General features: G+C 38.8%; 1 protein-coding gene across 3 annotated transcripts in view; it reads left to right on the top strand.

The window, feature by feature from the left end:
- The window catches only part of SPPL3 (signal peptide peptidase like 3), a 50,247-nt gene that overhangs the window by 3,152 nt on the left and 27,248 nt on the right, over positions 1 to 19,847 (top strand). The window contains exon 2 of one of the 3 annotated variants that reach the window (XM_062010162.1): positions 15,754 to 15,824. The exons of the other annotated variants lie outside the window; for them this stretch is intronic. Within the exon in view, the coding sequence (XP_061866146.1) occupies positions 15,817 to 15,824 (8 nt within the window). The 5' untranslated portion in view covers positions 15,754 to 15,816. The remainder of the gene's footprint in view (positions 1 to 15,753; positions 15,825 to 19,847) is intronic. 3 annotated transcript variants of the gene reach the window in all.

Here is a 19,847-nt window from a genome sequence, read left to right as displayed (position 1 = left end):
TACAGGTGTGTTATCCCTGAAAGGAGGATCTATTGGGAATTTTGCTGCTGAAACTAAATACTATCATCCTGGCAAAGCTGATTTCGATGTGAGACGTGGCATAAATGCCAGGTGGAAATGCTCTTTCAAAGGATATTGCACCTTTTTGTTTTGTTTTTTTAAAAGAGTGTCTGAGTAAAATGCTTGTCAGTAGTGAGTGAGAAACTTTGTCAAGTACCAGCAATAATAGAAGGAAGTTACGAGAACTATGTGTGATGCTGCTGCTCCTCAAGTCTGTACGCTTACAGAGGAAGACAACTGCTGTGTTGCAAGGCTCCTCATAATTTTCTAGGTTAAATGAGAGCTGAAATTAGTTTCCCACAGTTGGAAGGGATTGGGAGAGGAAAGAGGTTGTGGAATACCCCTGTTCCTTTTGCGTCCTGTCTGTATTCCATCAAGGAGGTTGGGGCTGGGGTAGCGATAAACATTTCTGCTACAACGGAGGACAAAATAAATATGGGAAGAGCTGTTTGTCCATAACCAATGTACATGTGTGTGAGTAAGAGGCTGGTAAATGCCCAGGATTTGATTTTTCAGGCGCCAAGTAGCTGGAAGTTTTACAACAGATGGATTTGGAAGCAGCAGGATCTGGATCATTACTTTGTAAAATACTTGGTCTTCCCTTAAATTCTAGGACCTTGTGGTGAGATTGTTGGGCTGGATCTTGTTTAGGGACACAGCAACATACGTATCTTGTTTATCTTCAGTTAGTAGGTGTTCAGTGTTTTTCAAGGCCTGATGTCACACCCCCTCCCTTTTTACTGTTGCCCAGTCCAGCAATAGAGATTGCTTTGTTCTTTTTTTTTTCCTTTCCCCTTTGAATGCACAAAAGATTTTCACAGCTTCCTTCATATGTTGGAAGAAGGGGAAGGAGATTTTTACACTAAAACCACATATATTTTGTATTTTTCCTCTCCCAGAGCATTGTATGAGAGTAGCACGAATTGCAATGTGTGCGTGTCCTGTCAGGGGGATGACTGGGAGGGTTAGCTAAGAACCAAAAGAGAAGACACTATGTTGAGTCACTAATCTTAAAAACAACTAAACTGCTTCTCAAATGTTTTAATCAGTGGAATGATTCTTGTATTAGACATCAAATGTTTGACGAGTGAAATGGTGATATATTTAGAAGCTTCTCTATGTAATACCAAGGGGGTGGAAATTAAGTCTAATAATGTGTCAGAGTAATCGATAAAGCTACTGGGTTTTGGAGTAAGCGTAAATGTGCAGTGCTGTCCTTGCTTCTGGGAGGATACAAATTGGTTGATGTTAAAAGTCTTTCTAGATTTAGATGTCTGAGAGTTTGCTCTCATTGCATTTAAGCATTTAACATGCTACTGCCATGAATTAAGATACAATCTCTTCCAGCAGACTGAGGTAGTGCTTTTAAGTCTCAGTTGGCTGGATTAGATATGTATGTGGGAGGGCAGGGAGTAAGAGGAGCTACAGCTTGCTGACAGAGCTTGTCAAGTACTAGTAAAATCATTTTTTGCATTCAAGATTTTTTACTTGCTTCTCTCAGTTTAGGTTGCGAGACTGTAGCTGACTAATTAAGGTGTTTTGTGAGGATAAGAGGCAGTTTACAGCAGAAACAAAACAAGTCCTTCACCTGAACTCTTAAGATACTGTACTTCTTAGGTGACAGATTGCAAAGCACACAGATGACGTTCTCCTGTGCATGCTGTATAAAATCTGTCCCGACAGCTCGTCATACAAACATGGCATTTGGCCTTTAATCTTACATTTTTCAGAAACTGAAATTACTGGCCACATTCCATTTCTGTGATTGTTAGAAGCCTCCTGAGGACAAGGATGTCATTGTATGAGTGTGTGTGAGTATCTGACACAAGAGAAGTGACTTAAACCTCAGTAAATTTGAGAATCTCAGGCTTACAGTTAATGTGTTTGTCTTTCAGTACCAACCTCACCTCACTGTCTGTTATCCTCCCTCTCGCTTTCGCTATCTCAGACTGTGGGTCATGTAGTCAGGGACTGTCTACACCACCAGACTGAAAGACAAATAAGGCAGAGAGCATGGATTAATTGAAGGTAACAGTGACTTGATTGTACATGCATGTGTGTATATAATGACTCTGATTAGCAGAGGGAGAAGGAAAACCCTGCTCAATGGTATATTAATAATTCTTGGAGAAAAATTTTCAAGTGAAGAATGTAAATCGATGTTTTCTTGGTGCTACTGTGCAGTTCCTATTTCAATTAAGATTTCTGTCAGTTCTGCCTTTAGCCTTTTCAGGGTATTGTGGCAGCAGAAGTGAATGGTTCCTTGTTTTTCACTCAGTGATTAGAGAACTCGTAGAGGATACAGGAGATCAGTTCTTGCCCAGGGGTTTCTAACCTTGTATCTCTCACCTTCCAGGAGAGTGCTCTCATTGCCAAACTGTGTGTTATTCAGAGATTGAGCTTTGTGTGTCTTTCTAAATCTATTTCATTTCAAATGCATACCGTAAATTATTTGCTGGACCAGGAAGCAGACGTGTCTTTCTGCCTTGGTGATCACAATATGGATTTGGGATTGCCAGGGACTCTTGCCTTCCACTTCCTGCGATGATAAGGAAGTTATTTGGAAGCCCAAAGAGGCTGGAGTCTGGAGGGATAGTTCAGGATGCTTTTCTAGAGATGAAAGTTTGAATTTCCATACACAGAAGAAAACCTGAATATGATTTCCTGTGATAGAAAGTGAGCTATTAGGCATATGGATCTACCACTGCACTACTTTTTCCTGTGATTTGTGCCAGGTTCGAGGAGCCTGAGAGCATTGCTTGTTTTTATTGAAGGATGTGATCCAATAAAGTAATTGCTTATTTTTGTGCACTTTGTGATTGTGGTATGAGTTGTGCAACCTGGTGCTTAAGGACATGGTTTAGTGGTGGCAGTGCTGGGTTAATGGCTGGATTCGATCTTAAAGGTCCCTTTTGTGGTTTTATATTTCTGTTCTGTGCTGATAGAATTTGAAGAACTGTGTGGGGATCACCAGATAGGCCAAATTAATGGAGGATGTTAAGTTCTTCTGAAATGAGATGTGTTTTAGTGAACATCACAGTTTAAAATACTAGATTCAAGTGCTGAAATCTCTGTCATTAATCATTTGTAACTGAAACACCATGCCAAAAATATGTATTTATGAAAGCTTCCTTCAAGAAGCAATTTGAAATACGTGTCATGCTTTTTAAAATGCAGTGATTTCCATTTCCTAAAAATTGGAAGAAAAGCAAAATGGATTCTGGTCTTTAGTACCTCAGCTTTTTGTTCCTCTGTTGCAGTACTATGATGTATCAACGTCTCTGGCACAAGTGCCGCCGTCTTTATTGCCCTTTGACATTTTGTGATGACTCTTAAGTGTTAACATATACTCTAAAAGCAAATAATTGATGCAAGCCATTTAGTCAAACAGTCTGATTTAATTCCGGTGACATCTGAGTGAAGTTTCCAGGAAAAACCGAGGCTGAACTGGTAGAAGAAAATCACTGTGCATATTTTCTTTTTGGTGCTACGTTGCTCTATTGGAACTGATTAAAAGTTGAAACCTGCAGGAATATGCTTGAAAATAGTTTATTCTTCAGTCCAGCTGCTAAAGAAAAAAAAAGCTGCTGTGCAGTGTGAACTATTAAAGCTGAATACCCTCCAGTCTTGTGGTGTCATTGATTAGTTCTTAGCTGGTCAGTGCTTTTCTGCTTGTCATTTTCTGTCTCAAAAGCCCAAATTTACTTATTGATTCCTATAGATGCTGCCATTTTTGGACAGAGGTATCTTTAAGAAGTCCTTTTGTTCATCTGACAACTAGCTGGAAGATGACTTCTATGCAATTTGCAATGGTGCATAATTTTGAATAACAAGTTTGTTAGAAGTTTACAGAGGTCAATAGAAATGTTACAAATTCAGCACTCCACCAAGTCAGAGGAGTTTGGGACCTCATCACTCACCTTGTTTTCTCATGTTGATAGTACTGCACATAGCAGTTTCTTGCTAGAATAGCAAAAGCACTGTCAGCTGGGTTTGTGGTGCAGCCTATTTCAGATGGCACAAAACATCAAGCGGGCTTAGCACGTAAAGAGTTTTGTAGGGAGTTGCTCCATATAGGTTGAGCTAGTAGCAACTGTATAGCCTTAGTATTTATTTTAATTTCAGTATTTACTTGGAGTAATAAGTTCATCTTACTCCATGTGAGATGGTATAGCTGGGGCAGGAAGGGCTTTACAAACTGCTGCAGTGGGAGGGAGCAAGGGCAGCCCAGCAGCCCCCGTTGTAGCTTACCTTGCTGCCATGTTAATTCTCCGGGCTGTGGCACTCAGCAGCCTTCCACCCCTTCTTTGGTTGGACAGCCAGCTCCAATTTAAAAACTGATTTAAATTTACTTGGAAGCTTTTGCAGTGGGTAGAAATTCAACGATGAATACTGAATAATCATTGTAGTTAGGGTCAACTAGCTGTTGGTATAGATGTGTTGGATGCATGAAACCAAAGCCCAGTGGTATGTTGTAACACAAAAGACTGGTTTTACTATTCTAAATTTACCCCTGTCAAGGCTACAGTTGTGATTTATCTCACCATCATCTGTGTCAGACCTATTTGGCAAGATAAAATAGGTGTAGCGTGATTTTGACTTATTTAGTCAATGGGAAGTCCCACTTTCCAGGTGACTGTTAGCTAAAGGTGAGGTTGGTGACAAAGCAGGAGGCAAACAGAGTGGGGTTGTACAGACTTCTGTAGCCTGTGTTGCAGGCTGGTAAGGTGAGAGATGTCTGTCTTACTTTCTAGATTTGATGGGTCAAGGTCGTTGTGGTCCTTTTTAGAAGTTCAAATTAATGGTCTCTTTACTGGAGGAAAGATTATCTGCTCTGTGAACTCTTCTTGAGGTGGCTGATCCTGTACCTTCACTTGAATGGCTGCTCTGAGAAATTACCACAAAGGGCTAAAAGCTCTTGTGGGGAATATTACGATCTCTGCAGGGTTTTGAAGATGAAAAGTAGAATCTAATTAGGCTTTCTGTTGAAAATAGTTTAAAGAGGGGTTTATTTTTTTCTTTTCTCAAAAAAGGAAACTTTAAAGCTGTAGAGTGAAGAGATGGACTTTTATAAGATTTATTTTAATTTTCTGCTAACTTGACTGCTTCAAAAGCAGATGCAGCTGTAAGCAGCTACACAGGGTACAGAACAGAATGAGCCTCTTCATCATGCTTAAGTGCCTAACAAGAACCCCAACATTAGTTTTCTAGCTAGTTATCTTTATTTTTTTAATGTTTTTGCAGATGGAACATGAAGAAGAGCCACCATAAAGCTAAAGCAAAAGGTGAAAAAAGTGAAGGGTGGAAGCAGATTCATAAGATTCACAAAACATCCTCTCAGAATAGTTTTCCTACTTTTTAAAGGTTTTAGGTATTTAGTCTAGAATTTGTTGAAAACATTCTCTGTTGTTCTGCTGCCTGTTATCAGATCCTGTCCAGTCTGTCATAGGACAACTTCTGTCATGTATGCAATGCGTTTAACTGTGAAGTGGCCACATTTGTTACGGTTGAGACCTTTTTTTGAGTTTGCCTCTCTGTTGACTGGAGGTAACAAAACCAGGGTGCACATTTTTACGGGCTGGATTTTGTATTTTCATGCCAGCTGAATCTCCAGTCTTCTCACTTTATGTGGCTGTGAGTAGTCACATTTGCTTCAGGATCTCACCAGCCATCATCTCATGACACTAATGTATCTTGATACAGACCCAGCACCGTGAAAGGTGCTCAAATCTGGCTAGACAGACTGGCTGCTGAATAGCTTTGAGTCATACAGGAATGTACTTTCAGCATCATCCCTGAAGATTCAGAGTTTGGTGCTGATGGTGTTAACTCATTCTTTTATGAATTTTTAGCAAAAACAGTGTTTAATTCTACCCAGGCAGGTTATCATAAAGTGTGCATCATAATCCTGTTTTGAGTGGTAAGTCAACTCATCAATAGTATTCAGAGCTGCTCTTTCTGTATGACAAGGTCATATTGATCAATTTGGCTTTGTGTTTGGCTTGTTGATTGTAAGAGATGATTGTTAAACTCTTAAACTATTATCTGTTAGTTTTATTTTTTGATCTGACTTCTAAATACATTTCTAAAAAGAGTTTGAATTTCCAAGCACATAATCAATCAAACACTGGTGTAAGGTATGGTTTTGGTTTGGTTTCTCAAATCAACAGTAGAGTTGATATAAATGAGATAACATCTTCCTTTGTGACCTGAGTGGTAAAAACAACCTTTTTTTCTAATTAGCCTACTACATTTTCATATCTTTTCGAAAAGGATTGGAGAGAATCAATGTGTTCTGCATATTTGTAACTTAGGTACAGAAACTGCTGTGGAAGTTAAACCTTGAAATAGAAAAATATTTTTCGTACTGGGATAGAAAGGTGGGTTTTGTTTAGGAAGCAATGTGGCATTTAGATCAATATACTCCATACCTGAGAGGTCTTCATAGTGTCTGTACGTTAAGTCTTGGGTGAGTGTTCTTCCATCAGTTTGGCCATCTGTGGTTTTGAGTCCATGTAAACTTCAAAGTGAGGATACCTGGTTGTGGGAAATGGTAGGGACACTGGAGTCTCTGCTAGGTTACCTTCCTGGGACCCGGTAGCACTCATTGCCAAAACACCTCTACCTCACAGATAAACCAGTTGTATGGTTCTAGTACAAACATTCTGGCACTTTTTCAGTCTCTGAACCACTGTGGATCTTCAGTTGTTGTATTTCCTTTGTGAGGTGGCAGTGACTTACAAAGAGGTGGGGTTTGCCGCATGTTCTGCTGTTGGAGTTCTATTCTGCGTGATCAGCTCTGTTGCTTATAGAAAGAATTCTTATGCATGTGAATAAACTTTTGTAAGGCCTTGGCTACAGTGAGAGTTATACTTGAGATAGACGAAGGTTAGTGAAAGAATATCTGTACTGCTGGATCTGGATGTAGTGACAAAATCTAGAGCTGGGCACAGCTGCTACAGTGGTCTGGGGCAGCTTGCTCTCCTGTTTCATTAGAACCTCAGGATGCCCATGGAGAGGAGGAGCAGAGCATGGGTGAGAGCCTGGTGCTAAAGGATGAAGCTGGCCACAAGACAAATAAGTTAATCAGGAATATGCACACAATGTTTTTAGATAATACTTTGAGAGCAAGTTAGGCCACTCAAGGTGGACTCTGCAGGATAACATCTGTGTCTTCAGTGAAACCGTGTGCTTACAGAGTCAACTTCATCTCTGGCTTTGACTTTTGATCGAAATCCAGTACAACATTAGTCGTGGTATTCCTTTGTATGCTTTTTAGGAAACCTGCTGTACTCTTTCTGTGTGTTCTTCTCTGTGTTGCTTCAGGTGGAGATGCTTTGGTCTGAGCATGTTTTGTTTAGGCTGTTACCTGCCTCTCTGCATCCCATAAGAAGTCAGAGTACAGATTTGTTAAGAATTATCTGAAATATATGAGTTCTTTTTGCTCACCGTGTTCTTTCCTGACCAAGCCAAGCTGCCAAAATGATTACATATTTGTCTTGCAGTGTTTCACAGTACAATTTTCAATGTGAATTTGTTGATTAGGTCCTCAGAGACAATACAGCTTGTCCTGTGACTAGTGCTGGATTATTTGTGCTTTCAGGTTGAAGGCTGCCTGGGCTGGCTCTTGGTGTGGCAAACTGAGCAGTCACTTCAGTTCACACAATTAAGACACCTCGGCAGGCATCTGGCAAATCTATCTTTACCTGAAGGGGCTGAAGGACGTTCTCAGCACAGCAGTGTTGCTGTGGGACTCTGCCCTTTGCACTGGGATTTCTCTCATGGTATATTGCAGGCTGAAAGCTGTACAGGAATTTCCCTGCTTATAGCCACATAATTCATCTGTTCAGTCATTGCCCTTTGTAAACTGCTTGCTGGCACCATGACAACCATAATATTCTGTATGTGATTGAATGTTGATAAATATGGCTGGGATGATGTGCCTTGGCTTGGTTGCACAGCAGATGAACTTGGCCCTGGATCTTCAGCAGATGCCTGATACTCGGGTAGTACGGCTATAAGAGGAGCAAGAGGAGTAAGGTGAAGATGAGCTATTAGTCTCATAGAGTATTTATCTTGAACAACCTTATTGAGAAAAATGCCATTTCTGTACTTCAGTGACTGACAGTGTCTGGGTCAAGGCTGAATTGCATTACTAGAAGACAGGCTGTGTTTTCTAATGTTAAAGACTCCTTTGTCTCAAGCCCTGTTCAGATAAATTAATGCCTCAGTTCTGGAAAACACTAATGTAGTTCCCTTTCAGTATGGTAAAGTGTGAAAAACTGTTATCCCGTGTTACTAATAGTAGCCTTGAATTCCTGGTTTGTTGTTCAGCTATTGGGAGTTTTTTGTAACGGATTTTTTTCTGTGCTCTTAGGAAACTTGCTGTTTAATATCCCATATGGTGGTACTGCATGGGAAATGGATAGCTTTGGATGAACAGGATTCCAGAACTCCGTGGCAGTTTATTGATAGGATCTGTATGACTGATTTGGAAATGCTGCAGTGCCACAGCCTTTCAAAATTTAGACCTGTTTGTTGAAGTGAGATAAGAGAATCTCCTGACCCCTCAGGACACTGAACAATGCCCCAAGTCATTCCCAACCTAGCCTCCATTACCCTGGCATATTAATTCTTTTGCTAGCAATTTGTGCAAGAGAGAGGAACAAAAGAAAGAGTTCAAAAATAGCTGTGGGAATGACGTGAATTCACGATTCTTAGAAAGTGTGGTGCCTTATCAGGGAGTGATGTCCCATATGTTTTCCACACAAGCTATTCAGCTCTGTAAAATCAAGTAGGTGTTTAGATTTTCTTAAGGTTGTCGACACCTCAGGACAATGATTCCAAAAAATATCCAACTAATATAAATTCATCGTGTTCTTATTTTGGAAACAAAGATTGTTTTGAATAGTAAATGTTTGTAACTAGAAGTTATTGAGATATTTGTTAGAAATGAATGCCAAGTGGATGTTTTCTTTACAGTGAGAGACCCCTCAGTTAAATTTTTAGCATGTTTGTAACTAAGCCTTTTTTTTCCCCCTTAATTCTTGTGTTATTACAGATATGCCACTCCTCTATTTCCGATACATGGAAAGTGAGGAACAAAAGGCAAAATGGTAATGGGAATCCTGCAGAACTCTGTAATACTACTGGTAATTTTCACCACCAAAGCAATTTCAGAAAGTCTTTTTATTATGGTATAAATGTACCAGAACTTGTTTTTGATGTTAAGATTCGGGAAGTGACTAGCCTGTGTGGGTTCCTCTCTTCATTTGCATGTGAAAGTGTGCTGGGTAAGGTGCGAGAAACCTTTCTTTTGCCATGTGGTTCCTTGTGCCTTTTAAGGTGGTGCTCTGTTTTAGATCAGCTACACAACCTCCTTGCTGCCTAGCCAAGCTATGCTTTCCCTGCTAGAAAGTTACAGAAACTCTCTTAAGTGGAAGATGTGAAAAGAGTAACAGAGAAACCCCTTGGGTAACTGTGTGGGTTGGATTTATGATCCATGTTGTTGCTTTCACAACGTTAAAAGAAAACTGGAAGTCTGTGATCTCAGCACTTTAATGGCAGGGTAATCACCTGCTTTGCTTATTGACAAGCCATTGTGTTCTACACCAAGTGTAATTTTCACAGTAAGACATATTCCATCTCTATAGTGGAAATGGGAGCTGTGAGCTGGTGTGTGCCCCTGAACCGAGGCCTTCTGTTCAGTTTGGGGTGTAGCCACTAGTCCAGATTTTGTCTAAATAGCAGCTTTGTGTTATGGATGCTGGAGTTGAAAATGTTTGTGTTATGTCACTTCTTGGTCTTATTACTGTAAAGTGCTTGTGCCTTAGAAAATACAAGTGGTGTTACAGATCATTAGTATTTGCAAAAGAAACCCGCAATAGGAACTGTTAAAGGACTCCTTTACATCTAATAATAATAGTCAGTAAACTTGTCTGCGTGGACAGGTAGCTCTGGGCAACTCTCTGATGCTTTTTTCTGGCTTATTTGTTCACTCTGATACTTCAGATTGTGTGGCTTGCTTGCTAATTATAAATAAAAATATTTCTACTGTTCTAGAGCATCCTTTTGGTCTAAGATGCCAGAAACTTGAGCTGTCTTCTGTAGTGTCACTCAACTATTCCAAATTGGTCTGGAGAAGGAATGATTGATTCAGGAAACATTAAACTTAAAGTTTATTTTATATTAAATAACCTAGAAACACAAACTTTAAGAAGAGCTTTTGTGTTTTGGGGCATTTACTTGGGCTGATTTGTTTTGGTTGTTTTAGTAATTCAGAATTGTTTAACATGAGCAAAAATAATTTCTGTTGAATGGCTTATACTGTGGCAGCAGAAGCCTGTAATCAAAGCCTCCAGACACTACTGGTTTGCTACAACTTGCCTGTGACAATTGTCTGAACATTAATTTAGGTAACTGTCAGGGATGTGCTGTGATATTTCCAGTGATTATTTATCCCCCTTCATTCCCAGGAGAGCAGACATTGTGGCTCATACTTTCTATTTTGTTAAACAAGATTTCGTATAGATGATTACGTCTCTGGAATCTATGTCATTCTCCTCTTAAAAAGAATTTATAAACAAATTTACTTTCTAAAACATGAAAGAAGGCTAGAACAAACTCTTGGTCATCACATTCCTGATCAAATCCAACACCATTCGACTGGATATCTCAGTCAAGTTTGTAGAGAGCATGACAGCTAAAAGAAAGGGAGGTGTTCTCATGCATCTCCTGAGGTGTCAACACGCACTAGTTGCTGCCTGAAAACTCTGCTCTGACTTGCACAAATGCAATCCCCTAAGCAGTCCTACAGTGTCACCAATCTATGTCAGCCCTTGCCGTAAGATGTGTGTTGTGGGTGTGGCTCTCTGTGTTCAATATTTTTAGAGTAGTTTGGGGTTGAAAATGTTCTTTGCCAGACTTGTGCTGTTATCGTAATTTCTGGAGAGATTAGAGGAAAACATTTGAGCAAAACAGTGTTAAGTCCTGAACAAAGAAAAGCTCTCTTCGATTTTTCATCCAGAAACCACATCTGTCACTTTTTTTTCCCCACACTTTTTGATCACTTCCTCGTGTTAAGATATCATCAAACTTTGATCCTGTTACAGAATTAATGATTTGTTTTATCTTAAATTGCAAATACCTTGATTTAGAACTCACTTAAAAGATAGGAAATGCAACAGGCAGGAAAGATATCGTAAACTTTGTGCTGTTTTGATTTTAATCTGCTTAATCCTGCACTTTACCTCCTGTTAAGTGTTAGAGCCGCTTATGCCTTGTTGTTAGCCTCTGTTTATTTCTAGAATGGTAGACAGAGAAGTCTAAAGGGAAAGTCTTTTCTTTGTGTGTGTGTGTGTGCGCATCTTTCCAGACATAGCAACATGGGACTTGAGCTGTGACTCGTGTCGGCTCTTGCTTTAATGCATCCCTGGAACAGCATCGTTTGAGCCTTTGTTTGCTGGCCGTGACAAAAATCTAGTCTGAAAGGTCTGCGATCTCTGGACTAAGTCTCAAGCAGTCACTTGGATCTTCACTGTTGGAATGTGGGGAAGAATAACATCTAATAGAGATAAATTCCAAAGCTCCTTCCTCTTTCTCGTTCAGAGACTTTTGATATATTCACACACTAGCAGCTATGCAGAAGTGACAGTTAAATGGCTGTATAGTAGGTATTAGTACTTGTATGCAGGCTGAAATTGTCTTTCAGTGTGTTGTGGGTTTTTTCCTACCTTGGGATGAATTTGAGCAGAGCTGTTTTTTTAGAGTTTTTTAATTTTTAATCTTAACAATTTGCACACAGAGCATGATTTTGTTTCAGCTACGTGTTACTTGTAAACTTCAAATATTAAAATTACTTTTTGGACATCCAGAAGCAGCATTAGCATGTTTCTTCTTTTGCATTTTGTGTCTTTGTTTCTGTAAACTTCTGGAATTGATCTCTGGGAGTGAAATATACGTAATTTACTCTTCCACCTCTGATTGTAGTATTTGATTTGCAACTGCATGCGTGGCTGATGAAAGCTAATTGCTTACATGTTCATTAAAATCATTTTTTCTTTTTGTATTTCAAACCAAGATGCAGTTGCTCATGCATAAAATCCTAACTTAACAAGTTCCCCAAACACCCAGCAGTAATCAAATAGTGTTTTAAAACCAGCTTAAAATTTATGGGAGCTACATTCTCACTGTGCTTTACATCTTACGCAAAAGTAGTTTTCAAATAAAATAGTAAGGGTGATTAAGTGATATTTAAGAATTATTTACATTGTTCATCACCTGGTACATTCAAATCTGAATAATGTTGTGAAAGTGAAATAGCATTTTAATATTATCAAGGTAACATTTAGTTTTTATTACAGAATTCAAAGCAAAGTTAATTATGTGTAAATTTAGTAGGTGGCTTATATACAGTATTTAAACCAACAATCAACAAAAAATGCTAGTGTGTCTTGCTAAAAGTTTAACTTGTCTTGGAGTTGAGTTCTAGTTCTGCTGTGACTGCTTTTGCATGTAGGGTGCTCTGGGATTAAAAGAGCATTCTAAGAGTGAACTTGGTTATTTTTAGGGAGGTTAAACATCTGGATGTTCACTACAGACCCTTTTCTGAGAAAAAAAAATCATCAGAAATACAAATGCAGCACAACAGTATGTAATCTGTGTCTTCCCAGGAGACTCTGGTATTTTCAGACTGGTCTGTTGCTTAAAGTAACCCTGAGGATTACAGAAGGATATTGGGAGGATTTACCTCGGTAGTATTTCTGTATGTGGATTTAAGACATGGGAATCCAGAACAGGAATGAAACCCAGCAGAGGTGCCAAATTAGAGAGAAAGGAATGGGGAACAGAAGAATTACATTTGTAATGTTTCTAAGACTCCAGGTTTTTGCATTCTACCTGGAAAAAAAAAGGCAGATTTTTGATTGAGGTGGGTTGTTTAGTAGAAAATTGTTCTCTATCACTGTTAGTTTTCTTCATTCAGAAAATACAAAAACATTACAAATAGTATTTGGGGTAGAAAAGTTAGGTGGCACATAATGGTTTAAGGCATTCTCATACTGTGGGGAAAAAACCTTAAAGTTGTGAAAGTTAAATGAACCGAATATGTTTAACTGAAATAGCTTTCTAGAGAGCTAGACTTCTGTTTTATATGGGCTGTCTTACACCCTTCATTATATAGAATTCTGCTTTCAAAATGTATCCTGGCTGCCTAAGTTGAAACTTGAATGGCTGGAACAAAAGTCTTAAATATTTTGCTAATGTGTTTTCAAATCCCAAATTTCAGCAATATTGATTTTGCAGCTGACGGGTATTTTTCCCCTTTATCAGTTTCCAGGTGCTGCTTAGAGAGCTGTGACATTCCCTTTTCATTTTCATAATCCTTTTGAGTGTCTTTGACTCTACACTTTTTTTTTTCTTCTCAGGCAGGAAAACATAAGATTTTCAAATTTTTTTAGTTACTCTGCCAAATTTCTGGTGGTGTTGATATGATAGTAAATGTCTTTGTGGTGAGAGGTATTTTTTAAATCTAACTGATATGTGGGTGTTTAATGTACCCCTTGAGGATTTCAAAACCTCTCCTGTTTATGTATTGAAACACTTGTGTCTCTTCAGATGGATATTAGCTGCGCTAATAAGAGATTACTCCTCTGCACAAACAGTGTTTGATTTTTTTTGTGTGCAGTATGATGGCATGAGACTGCTGCAGAGCTGAAAAGACTTTTGTTAATTTGAAATGCTTAAATCCAGTCACATTAATTTGTATTTTGTTGTTTACTACATAAATTACATTAAAATGTGAATTGAAATAGATGCTGAAGGATCAGCATTTGGGCTTCAGCATATAAAATTTCCTGGAAAGCTGAGTCCTCTTCTGTAGCATCAGCAGTATGTCTTCAAAACCACACAGTGTTTGTTTGATGGTGGCTCCTAGATGCCAGGCATGTATTAAGTCATTCTGAGCCTGCTGGTACATGGACAGCTCTGTCAAGTCCAGAAGTTCTGTGTTTTTCCTGAATGTATTGAACTATTAATAATCTAATCCTTACAGAAATTGTTTTAAGTTAATGGAAAAGTGTCAACTTGCACTTTTCAAAGCAATTCTGTTGAAGGTGGGAAACACAGAAGTTCACCTGAGTTGTGTTTATGAGTTCAGCTTTCCATCCGTATGGTTGGAGGTGTCACAATTTCTAGTAACACCTGCTCCTGGCAGCGCTCAGTTGGACTTGTGTCTGGGTTGGAGTTCTGGTGCTGAGGACTTAATCTGACTCAGCTTTAACACTTAATGAATGCCTAAGTAAAAACATTTTCTTAGAAGTGACTTGTTGCTCTGCTGTGTTCCAGTTTGTCTAGTTTACAACACCCATTAAATGAAATTAAATGAATGCTACAGTAAGAGAGAGATGTGAACAGAAGTTACCATCTTGAGTCCTTTTGCTATAGTGTCAGTTGAACATTTAGAATGACTATTGCAAATTCATGGGTGACATTCTTTCCTGTGTAATGTTATTTTGATGCCTTTACATAGTTGTTCAACTGAATCAATATATTGTTTAGTGTTGGGAAAGAACTTGAATTCCCCTATTGCAAGTAACACAATTTGAGGTCATTTTAATCTCATAGTTCCCTCATTTGATGTTTCATTTTGCCTGTGTGTAGATTTCTCCCCTTGCCGTGCATTTTTTTAATGCTAAATAAACTCAGTTCTTATCTCTCCTAGTCATCTTAGAAACTCTTTTCTGCACACATTCCAGTGACAGACTGATAATTCTGCTCACACTAAGCTAAATTCACACTTAAATAATAGTGGCCACGTTCCCCTTAGCAGTCCTCTCCTTCCTGTGCTGTGTTTATTGTATGCTCTTACAAAATAGAATTAAAAATATGAGAAAGGGAGAGGAGGGAACACCTCAGGAAAAATGTGACTACAGAGTGTTTATCCAGAATACTGGTATTAGTAGGCTCAGTAGTATGGGAAAATAATTCTTATTGTGTAAAACCTTAATTGACTTCTGTGCCAAATCATATGCAGTTTTAAAAAGGTAATTGTATTAGACTCTGTTTCTTTGCATTTAGTGCTATGCTAACAATTTAAGCTGAAGTTCTGTTTTATAGCTTCATGCTGCCCTGAGTCACTCTTTGGCACAGGTACCTTGGAAACATGCTGCATTGTTTGTGTTTCTTTGTAGTGTGTCATTTTGGTGCTTTAGAGTCAGAAATTTTGTTCCTGTAATAAATACATGTTGCTCTCTGATTCAGTTGTTTCTGTTTTCTTTCCGTACCCAGTAAAATAACCATACTTTCCCTTTGATTAGGAAACTTTGTGGAGTGTGTCCTTTGCTTGTCAGGGTGAGAATTTTAATTCCAGTTAATAGGGAGTCAACGACTTGCATAAGAACAGGAGCAAAATCCCGGTTTTAAGCATAATTTCCCTCCTCCACACCCTCAGTCTCCTGCCTCAGTAGTAACTGAACTAATCACAGAAATAGATTTCCATTCACACTCAGCTTTGTGCATTCTCTCAGGGTGAGATCCATTCAGCAGTGAAAAGCTGCTCTTTGATATAATAGTGATGCAGATTCTAATGATAATTGATTTTTTCCTATTTAAAGTAGTTTCTTATTTGTAACAAAATTGGCTTGTGTTTGCTTTTCAAGAAGCGAAATATATTGCTGTGTGATTTTTTTTTTTTAGAATGATACTTCTGCATTTGTGAACAGCAGTGTATTCTTCCTCTGCAAATGAAGTGCTGGACCCATGAAATGGTATCATGAAATGGTATCACTGCATTATTACGGGAAACTTGGTGTGAGATTTTACTTCAAGCTTTTCATTCTAACTGCGAGTAAGGTTTGGGGTTTGGCTTATTTTTGATGTTTTGAACTCCTTGCTTTTCACTTATACTGGAAAGTAGAAGGGATGTTGTTTTCAGTCAATACTTTTGCTTTAAGGAAAAAATTAAACATACATTAAATGTTCTGTGTTCACCTGCTGTAGTTCCTTGATCCACTTGAAAGTCATTTTTCCCCTACTAACACTTTTTTTCTTATCAGGAATAACGATTCTTTCTGCTTAATGAATGTGCTTTGTGATCATATTAGTTGGGAGAATAGATTGATTCATCTTAGACGTTTAACTTTTGTGTGTGTGTGTGTGTGCGTGCACGCGCCAAAATAATCTGAGGCTGTTGTAGAGCTTTCCATTTTTTGTTGTTCTTGAGATGAGCAAATGCAGAGCTGAAGTCATACTATCCCTCACTGTTCTAAATCTAGAAAACCTTAAAGTCTAAGTGGCATAGTTTTGAATTACTCAAAAGTAAGGCTAGTCTGATGTCACCAGTTATCTGAGGTTATTTTGGTGCTCAGGGAATAGATGGGAGAGAGGGCTGGGTTTGGGGTTTTGGGGGTTTAGTTTGTTGTTTTTTCTTTCAGTGAAAACTTGTTTTGTTTTGTGAATAAGACACTTTTATATATTACTGTCAGAGACTGTACACTAATGGTTTGGCAATAGCTTTCAAAGTCAGCATGAATCTCTTAATTGTGAGACAGAGATGAGATATTTGCTCACGACCATCTTCCTGGGCCAGATGGAGCAGCAGTGAAGACTGGGACAAACATTTAATTCCAAATAATGAAAACTCCCATGTTTTGTAAGCTCAGACAACTTTTAGTTATGGCCTAAGGTCCTCTGAGATGCTGGTGGCTGAAAGTAATAACTCGGGCTCTTTTAGCTGTGTTAACAATGTTGAGTCATGATATAAATTGCCTGTCAGCATCTTCACTGCAGTGGTTTCCAGTATTGCTCAGAACAGATCTTGCTGCTCCTGTAAGACCAAAACACCTCTGTCGAGCCTGTTCTGACTGTACCATGGCTGGCAGCAGGAAACCTTAGGCTGTAGACATGTCATTGTACAGCTCACTCTGGATGGGACTTTGTTATTGAATGAGGGGGTTCTTGTGTGGAAGAGACTTGTACTTATTTTTCAAGCAGTAGATTTATTTTATTGTAAATGGGGAGTAGGAGACACCCTCATGTTTTAGGTGATTATAGTAATTGCTATTGAGCTTTTCTGTTAAATAGAAAAAGGCTTACAGAGATCAAAACACAGATGTGAGCCTAAGCTGGAGACTTTGAGCAAGTTTTTATCTTCTTGTAACTAGAACAAGTGCCATAAAATGAAACCTATCACTAAGCAGTTTTGTGTCTAATGCAGAGCTATAGCATCAAGTGATTGAAAACTCCAGGTTGCCTGTATGACTGGGATATAAACTGATCCTTTTATAAGCCAAAAAGGTCTTAGCTGTCAAAATTGGAGAAAACTTTCCTGCACAAGGGGTAACCACTGACATTTCCAAACGACTCTTCCTGAAAGCACAATGTTGTTTGAATCATGATGAGGCTGTCTAGGAGAAAACTGTAGACATCTTGCACAGCGCTATTCTGTAGACTTAAATTACAGTAACCACACCCTTTTCTGATGTAAAAAGGGCTATTTTTGGAAAATTCATACAGTTGAAAGTGGTAATTTAGATAGAAGAGCTGTTTCAGCAAGGCTTTGGAATAGGCTAAATATTGGACTGACCTTTGCAGACTTCACTGGTCTGTTGGAATCTGAAAATTTACATTAAAAAATATGCCTGTGGGTCTGGTGAGAAAGGATTGAGCATAACAGATTTTGATTTGACCTCCTCTCTCCTCCCTCGTTCTAGTCCTCCTTCGGATTATTTGTGGAAGGTGGAAACAGTTTTCCAGATGAGGAAAGTCTTGCTATGTGGTTACTTTGTTCTTGTGGCTAAGGTGCAAACTTCTTGCTTTGTCAGATGTCTCATACGTATATTTATGTTTATTTTCATAGTTATAGATTTACATCTCGTTCTGATATTTGCTAATTTTAATTCTTCCATAAAAGCATTAGAGTCAGATTTTTGTTTGGAAACTTTATTACAGTTCTCAAGAGATAGATACTATTGCATGCTGCAACCCAGGAGTTTCCTAGTGAGAACAAACGTGGAAGGACCAAATAGCATAAAATATTATAAAATGTCATAATAGATTGCAGCAACTACAGTACCTGGGGTCTCTTTTGAAGACTGAACTGATTAAACCTGTGCTAACTTCTGTGAGGTTAGATAGAGGGAAACAGGAAGGTTAGTTTTGTTTAATTTATATTCACTCCAGTAGAACTACAGGTGTGTGTATTTACAGTGTGCTTAATCAGACCTAACTGTAAGCTACTCCTGAAAGGGTTTTAGTCCCACTTCATCCCTGACCATGTGTTGACTTCTTTCGTCTTTGTGTCAGACATAGTAACTGTGCAACTGCTGGCCTCAGTGAAAACTCACTTCAGGTCAGCCTGCTTCTTAGCTGGGGTCATTTTTCCACCTCTTTCTTCTTTTCCTGCCCATAAATAAAATAAGATTTACTAGCAAACCCCAAGCTAATTGTAATGGCAAATGTTTGATAAAGGAGGTTTTGTTGGCAGAGCTCTGTTTTTGCCACTGAAGCCAGAGGTGAGCTCACTTGAGGCGGCTAAAATTTACAGTGTCGGGCTAGCCTGTTAGTCTTTCTTGCTCAGACCTTTGGTTTTCAAACCAACAGAGGCAAATCCTATCTTAAGACAGAGTAATTAAAATAAACATGGCACAATCAAAACACAAATTTGAGTAAAACATTCACTAGTAACAATCTCTGTGTTTTGATATCAAATGTGGTTCTCTATTCTTGTTCAGTTGGACTCATTGAAGTGATCGCTTGCTAACTTTACTTCCATGGGCATCCGTTACTGCAGATATTATTGTGTGGAAGTTTTGTTCACATGTTCAAGAAATGTTTGCAATTGTGTGTACTTGTGGTACAAGTTCATAATCTGCCGCTGAGTGGATTCCCTGACTGGTGGTGACAGATATTTGACAGTAAAAGCATACCCAGTTTTCATGACATCTTGGGTTTTCTTATGTCTTTGAAAGAAAGGAGAAGTTCCCAGGTCTTTTTTTGGTTTTGTTTTGCTGTTTTAGAGCAAAACCCCCAAACCAAGTGAGCCAACAAATCCCCCTCAAGAAAACAATGAACTTCAAAAAGGAAATTTATGTTTATCTGTAGGTAAGAGATGAAAGTTATGTATCCAGGCTCCCATTCTGTCTACCAATGGATAGTATGGAATAAAAAAGGCTGCATTTTCGTTGTAGCAATGTCAAAAACATTCAACATGGTTTCAGGTATTTATTTTCGTTCTGACTACTTAATACTCAAACAGATATGTCTGTCCAGTACAACTTATTTGAAGATATACTTTTTCTCCATTAACCACGAATTGCAGATTTTGCTCCCGAGTATCCTGTTTCCTGTGGTTCCACCAGAGTAGTTGGGAGGGCAGGGGCTGAGGGTTACTTTGGAGTTACAGGGACAGTGGTCTGTGGTGGTTGGAAATGATGCTCCTTTGGATGAGGAGGATGTTCTCATGCTGCCATGTGGGGACTGGAAGTTGTGCATGGAAGTGAGTGCTCCAAGCTGAGTGTGAAATCTATAAATCTGCCAGTTACTGTAGTGCTTAAATGTGAAACGTGATTCTTTGTTCTGTTGGCAGTAAGGTGAACCAAAACTGTAGCTCAGATGCTTTTAACAGAAAATGTTTGGGTTTGTTTTTTTCTTCTTTGCAAGATTATGTCCTTGATGTGTTACTGGACATAGGCTTCATCTCAAGGAGTGCTTGGAGGAGGGTTTTCTCTTAGCAATTTCGTTCGGAGCTTAGAATTCAGTTTTGTGGGGAGAGTTTTAGGACGTCAGGTTTC

This window comes from Colius striatus, chromosome 17 (assembly GCF_028858725.1).
Source record: "Colius striatus isolate bColStr4 chromosome 17, bColStr4.1.hap1, whole genome shotgun sequence".
Lineage (NCBI taxonomy): Eukaryota > Metazoa > Chordata > Aves > Coliiformes > Coliidae > Colius > Colius striatus.
Note: the sequence above shows the minus strand (reverse complement) of the source record. Positions and strands in the feature narration are given on the sequence as shown.